The 8,684-nt window shown below is 48.7% G+C and overlaps 1 protein-coding gene across 1 annotated transcript in view; it reads right to left on the bottom strand.

Annotated features, from left to right (window-relative positions):
- Positions 1 to 96: 96 nt before the first annotated feature.
- Positions 97 to 8,684, bottom strand: part of GCN1L1 (GCN1 general control of amino-acid synthesis 1-like 1 (yeast)) — a gene marked incomplete at its 5' end in the record, with an annotated part of 39,814 nt that continues 31,226 nt past the window's right edge. Inside the window, 10 exons of the mRNA XM_010141900.1 lie at positions 97 to 452; positions 955 to 1,173; positions 2,619 to 2,723; positions 3,273 to 3,421; positions 4,314 to 4,410; positions 5,488 to 5,602; positions 6,191 to 6,384; positions 6,991 to 7,221; positions 7,745 to 7,858; positions 8,130 to 8,399. Coding sequence (XP_010140202.1) covers positions 327 to 452; positions 955 to 1,173; positions 2,619 to 2,723; positions 3,273 to 3,421; positions 4,314 to 4,410; positions 5,488 to 5,602; positions 6,191 to 6,384; positions 6,991 to 7,221; positions 7,745 to 7,858; positions 8,130 to 8,399 — 1,620 coding nt within the window. The remainder of the gene's footprint in view (positions 453 to 954; positions 1,174 to 2,618; positions 2,724 to 3,272; positions 3,422 to 4,313; positions 4,411 to 5,487; positions 5,603 to 6,190; positions 6,385 to 6,990; positions 7,222 to 7,744; positions 7,859 to 8,129; positions 8,400 to 8,684) is intronic.

Raw genomic sequence — 8,684 nt, 5'->3', positions numbered from 1 at the left:
AAAGAGGTGTCACCAGAGCTTAAGCCTGATGTGCTCTGGCCACACCCCACAGCTGGCCACAACGAACCAGTGTTGATTAGTATATCTGTTCCTTGCACGTTATCTGTGTCAAAAAGGGGACCAAATTTTCAATTTTCCGCTAATGTGGGTCTAATTAAGGCTATTCTGGTATTATATTCGATACTAAAATACTCTCTGGGAGTCCTTTTCATGAAACCCCATCAGAATTAACATTTTCGAAAATGAAAACATTTAAAGTAGGTGTTTGAGTTGAAATGCTGATGCAGCGGTTGGTTCAGTGTTCTCTTGCCTTCTGAGCTTTATTATCACGTCAGGATAGTGTCATCTATCTGTTCATCAGAGTCAGGCTGGCCGGCCAGCTTCTTCAGAGATCTCCTGCAGCTCTCGTTGAGAAGCTCCAAGCTGGCAGCATCTAGAATCCTCGACACCGACTGCGGAAAGAAGACACCACCCATTACCAACTCCTTACGATGTACCATTCAAAGAAAGAACGAACCTAAGTGTCTTCCAGGCTGTATTTATCTAGGATCTTCCAAACATACCAAACCCCCTCATCTGGTGTTATGACTGCAGACATGGAACTATCCCAAAGCAGCCACGGCTTACAAAAGAGGTCTGGAAACGGAGGGATGAGGTAGCCCCTCCCCAGATTCCCTCTGGCACCACCACGGCAGCACTAACCCTGCACTGGGGCCTGCCGTGATCTGAAAGCAAGGCTGCGACGTTGAGTACCTCGCTTTTATCAGTGCTGCGCCGTCAGTACTGCCCACTTCTCCAGCGAGGAGAGAACAAGGGTTTAACTGCCAGCAGGGATGCCCCACTCCCGCTCGTCCGTGTGGCTGCCAGCAGCCAGTGAGGCTCCAGGCACAGCACCGAACCACAGCAGTGCGACACGGCCTTCCGCCAAGGACGACGTTTTCTTCGGTCTCATACCTCAAGCACTTCTTCCCCCGCTCTCATCTTCAGCAGATTGACAATAGCCTGGTCGCTGTACGCCCTTACACTGGTGTTCTTGTCCTTTGTGTTGTCCAAGAGCGCTTTGAGGATTGGTTTAATTGTCTGAGGATCCAGTGAGGGAACGTGGTTTTTGTTTGCCCACCAGATCATCTTTTCTGCAACTAACTTGATGTCACTGGATGAGTTCTGAAGACACTAAAGGAGACACAGAGGGACTCGAATTCAGTTATACTAAGGACAAGTATTTAAAGCAGTAATTTATCTCTTTCTCTAATTTGTTTTAAACTGTAACAGGCAGTTTTGAACCCACAGATAGACAAGAGACAAAGTTGTTACCAACAAGTTTGACTAAACTGTGTTACAGTAAGATAAGATCAAACCATGAAAATGAAGACATCTTTTCAAAAGAAAACCTCTAAAACTGTGGTTGACGGGGTCTCGGCTGCCTCAGGAAATGACAGTGACCACAGGCTGCAGAAGCCGATAGTGGTGGCACCGCTGTAAAACACCAGCAGCAGCAAGGGCCAAGTCAGTCCCTAGTTAGAGTATAAGGTCACTGCAACAGCGGACTTCAGTGTAAAATAAAAACATAGAGCTTTGTGGTTTTAATTTAATCTCAATGCAGGTAAAGCTAATATCAAAGCTAATATCAAAGCCAATATCTGAATGTCAGCTGCGTCATTAATACTGCGGTAAGACCGTGTGACAGTTGTGATACTTGTATTTTACATTTTAATACAATTCTGTGGTACAGATTAACGTAACTGTAGGAGTTCAAACACCACGTCTGCTTTGAACGATGGCCTGCATCACGTCAACCTGCACATTTGGTAGTTTTTCATGTAAACGGAAAATAAATGTAAACCCTGAAAAGGGAACATTTTTATTTACAATAAAGACACAAAACAAAGGAGGCGCAGCTCTCCTGCTCCAGCGTTCCCCTCGCTCTGCCTACCCCTGTCTTGTCCAAGATGTAAAAACATCCTGAGGTTCTGCGTTCAGAATCCAGATGCGGCCGTGAGGGGCACTTTTATGGGGAGGGGGAGGAAGAAAACAGGACCACACATACGCAAAACCAGAACAACCAAGAAAGGAAGGAATTCTGCGGTAGAATATTTGGGTAGGTATGAACTGAGGAAAGCGCTAACGTCACCACTCTGTTCTGCCTCGGTCTTTCGGAGCTGCTCCCTTCCGCGGCAGAACCAGGTAAGGTGAGAGCTGGTATCTGATGCATTTCTAACACAGCCCCTTTGGCCTTTAGCCACCTTAAACAAAATGACAACTCCCCGCCCTTCTCTGCAGCTGTTTGTTACTGCAAAGGACAAAATGAGTTCATTAGAATCAACCCTGGCGTTTAGCACGGGAAGACGAGAAGTCACATTTCCGTGCCAGAGCAGGGGCAGTGGCTCCGTGTCCACACCGCAGGGCAGGCTGATAACGGGACTGCCTGTGCTTTGCCACAAGAAGGCTCAGCTGGATTTTCAGGGACCAGGGCATATAGAGCTTCCCAAGACAAGGCAGCCGAGCTCCCTGTTTTCACACTGGGCTCCCCCACAGACAGCTGATCGAGAAAGCCACACACGAGTTAGCCCAAGCCAAGGTCTGAGACACCACCAGGCAGCTACCATAAAAAGTCTTACCTTGATAAAGAGATTGGAGAGTTTTGGGGGCAGGTTCCCTCCTCCTTCCATGTGGTACTTCATGAGAAAGCCCATCCCTCTGATGCCGCTAACTGCAATGGGAATCTTCAACACAAAGACAAACATTGGCATGACTGGGCTCTGGGCTGGCGAGCTTTCGCGGGAGGCAAACTGATCTCTCAGCAAACACCACCATGCAAAGCGGGAAAACACTGGGTTCATGGTACGGGTAAGATTAAAAAACTGTCACGTGACCGTGAGCCACAGGGAGTAAGGTGGCAGGCGTCCCACAGAGCCCCCAGGCTCCCGACACCTCATCACTCACTCAACCCTAGATTTAAAATCGGCCTCCTCAGGTGAGCTATTTGCACTTGTAGACCTGGCCTGCGAGTGGGACTTCACAGGGGCAAGAGGAGCGTAATTTACTCCCAACGAGAGCTGCTCTGCAGTCAAAGATTATTTAATCTTGGTGTCCGCAGCGATCAGAACAGTGGTATAATTCCACTATAAAACCAGCATCTAGCCCCAGGGGACTCCTCGGTTTGCACTTGGGGGTTGCGGTCTGTTTGGTAAGGCAGAGAACCCACGCACCTTTCAAACCCACTCCCAACAGGCGCCTGCATCGAAGCCCGCCCGCTCCGCTGGGGCACTTACCCTGTCAGCAGTGGCATTGCTGAGGATCATCTCCTGGACGCTGCTGTAGTATCTGGGGGAACACAGCCTGCTAGGAGCAACGTTGACAGCCACGGAGAGCGCCAGGCTTCGCCCGTGCCTCACCATCCAGTCAATGCCCGAGACATCTGCTGCAGATGAGAGAAAGGAACGATCACAAGGCTCCTGCTCTCCATCCCTCTCCACCTCAGAAAGCATTTCTCAGTTTGCAAATTCACTTCCATAAAACGAAGCAATAAGCAGCATCTAGAGCCTTACTTCCTCCACCCCTCCCCAAAGCTGTACACAAACACTGCCAGAACACACCACCCCGACCAGACAGGAACCCCGGGGCTGGTATGGAAACCAGACACGAGGGACTCTCTGCTGTTCAGTCCAGTTTCTTCTGACGATCTCAGTCACAGGTGACCAGCCCCGCAGTTACAAGAAGGAGCTTGGCATCGGAACTAAACAAGCTTTGACTCTAATAAAAAGTCACGCCTACTTTGAAACCAGCTAACAGATTCCCTTTTTAATCCCAGAGGAGAGCAATCCCGTAGCACTCCCACTACGAGCTCCTACCAAATTCACACTCTTATCTAACTTGGAGGCAAATCCGTTCATTCTCAAAAGCATCTGAAGCCATCAGATGTGGTCTGCAACTAGCACGAGCCAATCTAAAATTATAATGTCATCAAAAAGGGTGGAACTGCCCTCCTGCCCACCCTGCCTGAACATCCTGCCACCTCCCGTCCTCTGTGTCAGCACTAGCAACCACTGAGCATGCTGCTACTTTCACCGACTCATCTGAAAACAAAGCCAGGAACAGTAGGGGTAACCCCAAATCACAACCAGCCCCCCACGCTCAACCAGGTGCACAAGTGAACAGCCACGAGCAAAGGGGAGCACAAGACAATCCGGAGTAGAGATTCAGGCTTAAGATAAAGAGGAAGAGCCTAAATAATCAGACACAAAGTTGTTCCGAGCCAGTGGCTAAGGCAGCACCTTCCCCTGCTTTCAGAACCGGTGAACAGCTTCACCTACCCAGTAAGTGCTGGTGGAGAACAGCACCGAGCTCCTCTTCGGACAGAAACGCGCACAGTTCAGCTAAGCAGCCAGCCGAGGCCATGCGGGTGGCATCCTACCGGGAACGGAAGAGAGTAACACCAGCTGAGCTCAACACACACCAGAGATAAGGAGCAAGAACAGCAATGAAAAGAGGAGGAGATAACTATTACTGTTATTGTTTCACACCTACTACCTGTGGATTTCTGTCAGTTCACAAGGTTCCTTGTACATCGTGAACTTAAAGCCAAACCCACAGCCAGCAGAGACTGAAGAATTACAGACCTCACAGAAACTCGGATTTGTTAAATGCCAAAGTCATAAAGATGAAAGTGAGTGTTTTAAAAGACGTGTTTAGATTCACAGTCTAGAAAGTAAGTGATACTTCCAGCCGTGTCTAGGTGAGCTCATCTCTGAGATAAGCTCATACGACTTTTCCCGTAAAACTTCCAGGCTTTCGCAGTTTTGGCCGGCTTCTGCGCCCATCCATCGCCGCTCCTCTCCACCCTGCAGCTTACTGCCCAGGGGGAATTTTTCGGTTCTCCTGTTTCTAGCAGGCCAAGAGTTGCGTGTCCGTGTTGCACAGATTAAGACATAAGGAAGAAATTACTAGATGATTAACCTCAATCTCACAGATGATACTGTTGCTATCTACCCTATATTAAACTTGGAGAGCTTCTTCCTCATTGGAGGAAAATCTGTTGTTATCTGAAAAATTTCTCACAGTAGATGATAAACCCCACCTGACAGCCTACAAACCAACACACTGAAGGTACTGCAGGTTTTCTTCAAGATAAAAAGCAAATCCTGACTTCAGAGCTGCCTCCAACCCGTTGGTGAGGAGCTGCAGGTCAAACACACGTACATGGTTACTAAGGCAACATTAAACTCACAGATTTTCAGAGCTACCAGTGACTGGCAGGGGATCTCCAGTTCTTGCCCCTGACTCCCAGCTTACACACTACGACAAGATTGATTTTACAGACCACATTTGCTTTAGTGAGTAACACCCACCACATGCTTCATGTGAGTTTCTTCCCACTCTATCATTAGTAATTCCCCCTGGAAGTTATTTTAGAAGATAATTCTGTCAGAAAGCTCAGGTTTTGAATTTAAGACTGTCTAGAGCAGGGATCCCTGGCTGAAGCGGTACCTCATCATGTCCCAGCATCCCCAGAAGCACCGTGCTGATATTCTTCCTAATGGCAGCATCCACTTTTGCACCAGCTCCTCGTGTTACGAAGCGCAGAGCTTGCAGCATTGTGTCCCTAGAAGCGATCACAGCGTACAGTCAGACACGGCCTCTCCCCCCCCGACAGATGCAACTGACCTCGGGGCACCAGTGGCAGTTTTCTATGCAGCAATTACACTACTGCGCTTTGCAGTTTAGGAGACTGCTAGTGCACGGCTGAAAACTCCACACTAGAGCGTTTCCACATTTGTGTCCTTGTGTCTGCCTGTTACAACATAAATATTTTCTGACTGCTTGAACCTTTTAAAAATTCTCCAATCAGGACGGTAACGTTCTCTCGGGATCTGTGCGCTCAGGACACCAGAACGGCTGCACTCTTCCAGGCCAGACTGACAGCGATGCAGTCGTGACAGCGGGCTGCAGCGGGTAGCTGGGGGCGTGCAGGAGAGGGGAGAACTGCTCCCTCATTCGCTGTCACAGCTTAGCTGCTGACCCAGGAAGCCCCCATCATCCACGGTCTTTGTTTGACAACCTTTGATTAAGAGCCGACTGCTCTCCCTCCTAAGTATATCTTACTCGCCGGACTGGGGGGTTGTTCACTCCTCCCAGCCCTTTCTTTCGTCCTTAACACACGGGAAGGCCTGAGGTGCCAGCTCTGGCATACCTGATGGCAGAGTCATCGCTGGAACGAATTCCATTCAGGAGCTCCGTGAAGAGGGGATCCACTTTCACATGGATGACAATGAGTTTACCGAGAGCGTCGGCAGCTTTAAGGCGAACAGCACGATTCGAGTCTTGTAGAGCTTTGGTGAAGGTTGTTTGCAACTGGGGCAAAAACGGTTTCAGGGCAATCTCAACCTATAGCAGAGATGAGAGAGGGGAAGGTGGTGCAGCTGCGTCTAGAAGAGTGGCTAGAAATGAAAGCCTGAACGCAGCAGGACCTCTTCCAAAGCAGCCGGTTATCACAGATAGCCCTTGCTCAGATCTAGCACACTCCTGAAATAGGAACAACATGAGCTACACTTTACCACAGAACTTTCACCCTTTCCAAATCTGATCTTATTTTCTGCGTAGTGAAGCACAAGGGTAACGTTGCTGGAAAACACTACACTACCATGAACAGTCTTTTGTACCCAGAGCACTAAATAAAAGCTCAGCTCAGTTCAAAGAGACGTCAGATGATCATCTGTGCGCTTCACAGATCATAAAAATGGAGAGATAAATTACATGGTAGTTTTTAATCACGTGAAAATGGGATCAGCACTTAGCAACATTTCTAAGTAGCCCAGTGATTCAAGCATTGGGGAGTTTTTGGTCAGCCAGAAGCCGCTGGAAGAATCCAGTCCAGTGACAGCACCGTTCCCAGATACCCAGTCTGGGCTGTTCACACGGGCAGTGACAGGTATTCCTGAAGGTTACCACGGAAAATGCTCACAAACCACAGTCCAGGACTTGGAATCTTACCTTAGCTAAAAGAAGGCTTAATGTTTCCAGCAGAGCCACCTTGACATTCCAGCTGAACCGATCTCCCAAGATCCGGATAAGAGGCCCCGTAATGCTCACCACAGAGGGTTTAAGAGCTTCAGCAGAAGTCAGCTTAATAACCAGCCCCAAGGCCTTTGCTGCCTCCTCCTTCTGCTCTGGATTACCAGTTAAAACACCTTCCCGCAGCACCAGGAGTATGGAAGTCACTCCCTGTCATGAAAATCAGATAGGAAAGCTTAGAAGCTAAGATGCAAAAAGTACACAGCTTATTTTTGCTTCTGTTATACACCAGGTGCACAGACTTGGAGAGTTTCTCTCAATTTCCTGTTGCCCTTCAGCTGCCTGCTTCCACACTCACAGAGCTGCTTTTACTCGGTTTGATTTCATACATCTCTGCCTTACTAAGCCAGCTGCTATGAGGAAAGTGGTGGTGGCTCAGGGAATTTTTAAACCAGAGAAATCTGGCACCCAAGTCCAGCATCACTCCCGCACAAAAAGCAGCCAGCGACCATGACTTACATGTGTAACAGAATTGTCAAAGATCTGGTGACAAGAGGAGTCTTCTGTAGGTGGCTCAAGCGCAGCAGTAACCTACAAAGAGTCTCTCCAACATACAGGTTTGCGATGCCCCAATAGTCACCGCTCCTAAGAGCTGCAAGGTGGTACCAATCGGTTCCCCCAGGAGGTGAGGCGTGGTGGCTGTGACGAATCCACGCTCACTCTGATCCTTTACCTTCTTAGGAATACAGAATCCCGGCACGTGCTCGCCTTTGGCCTCATTCCCCACGATCCGGATATCCTTGTGCAGGTCCTCAATGAGAGCGAGCTGGTTCCCAGCATCTAATTTCTGCAGGAGAGAAGGGTAAGACAGAGATGAAGCAATGTGGCAACCAGCTATCCTTCATGAATTCTCCTCAGGCGTGTCAGGAGCAGATGCCCGTTTCCTGCCCCCTCGCTCACAAAGCTGGATCGAGCTCATTTTACAACTCTCAAATCTTTGCAGCACTTGCAAATGTAAATGCAGTTTACAATCAAAGCAGAAGGTTCGATTTAGGCACTACTTTACCAGCCATCCCCATTTTCTCCTGCCAGGCATCACCACTGTAACCTTTTCTCACCTTGGTGATGGAGTTAAGCGCATCCCAGCTTTCATTCAGAACGACAGGGTTGGTATCGTTGAACAGACGTATCAAGCCTGAAACCAGGCTCTTGAGATGACCAGTATAGTCTGCTTTTGTCTTGGAGCAGTAGATGTTCAGCATGACAGCTGCTGCCTGTCTCATTCCCAGCTCAGGGCTGCGGGTGGCTTCGAGTAAATCTTCGGTTATAATTCTTTGTCCAGCATCTTCTTCCACCGACAGGATTACAGACTGGCAGTTCGCCATCTCCTGAAGAGTCCAAATTAACTTTACATTAACGCCCGAGTAGAACAAAGCCAAATTTAGACCCACGTTATCCCCAGCACTATCTCTTAGGGAAATACTGCAACATATCCCACTTGCTGCTTGTTTCTCATTAAATAGCTGGTCTGTCACCATTACAGGCTCGGTTCAGTCCGGGAGCAGAGTCAGGTATAAAACCAACTCTCAGAATTTAACCAGTGACCAAACTCTGCTGAAACGATTGCTGCACAGGGCGATCTCCAGCTGCAGACGATCATGTGTACAGACACA

This window comes from Buceros rhinoceros, unplaced genomic scaffold, assembly GCF_000710305.1.
Source record: "Buceros rhinoceros silvestris isolate BGI_N320 unplaced genomic scaffold, ASM71030v1 scaffold10078, whole genome shotgun sequence".
Classification (NCBI taxonomy): Eukaryota; Metazoa; Chordata; class Aves; order Bucerotiformes; family Bucerotidae; genus Buceros; species Buceros rhinoceros.
Note: the sequence above shows the minus strand (reverse complement) of the source record. Positions and strands in the feature narration are given on the sequence as shown.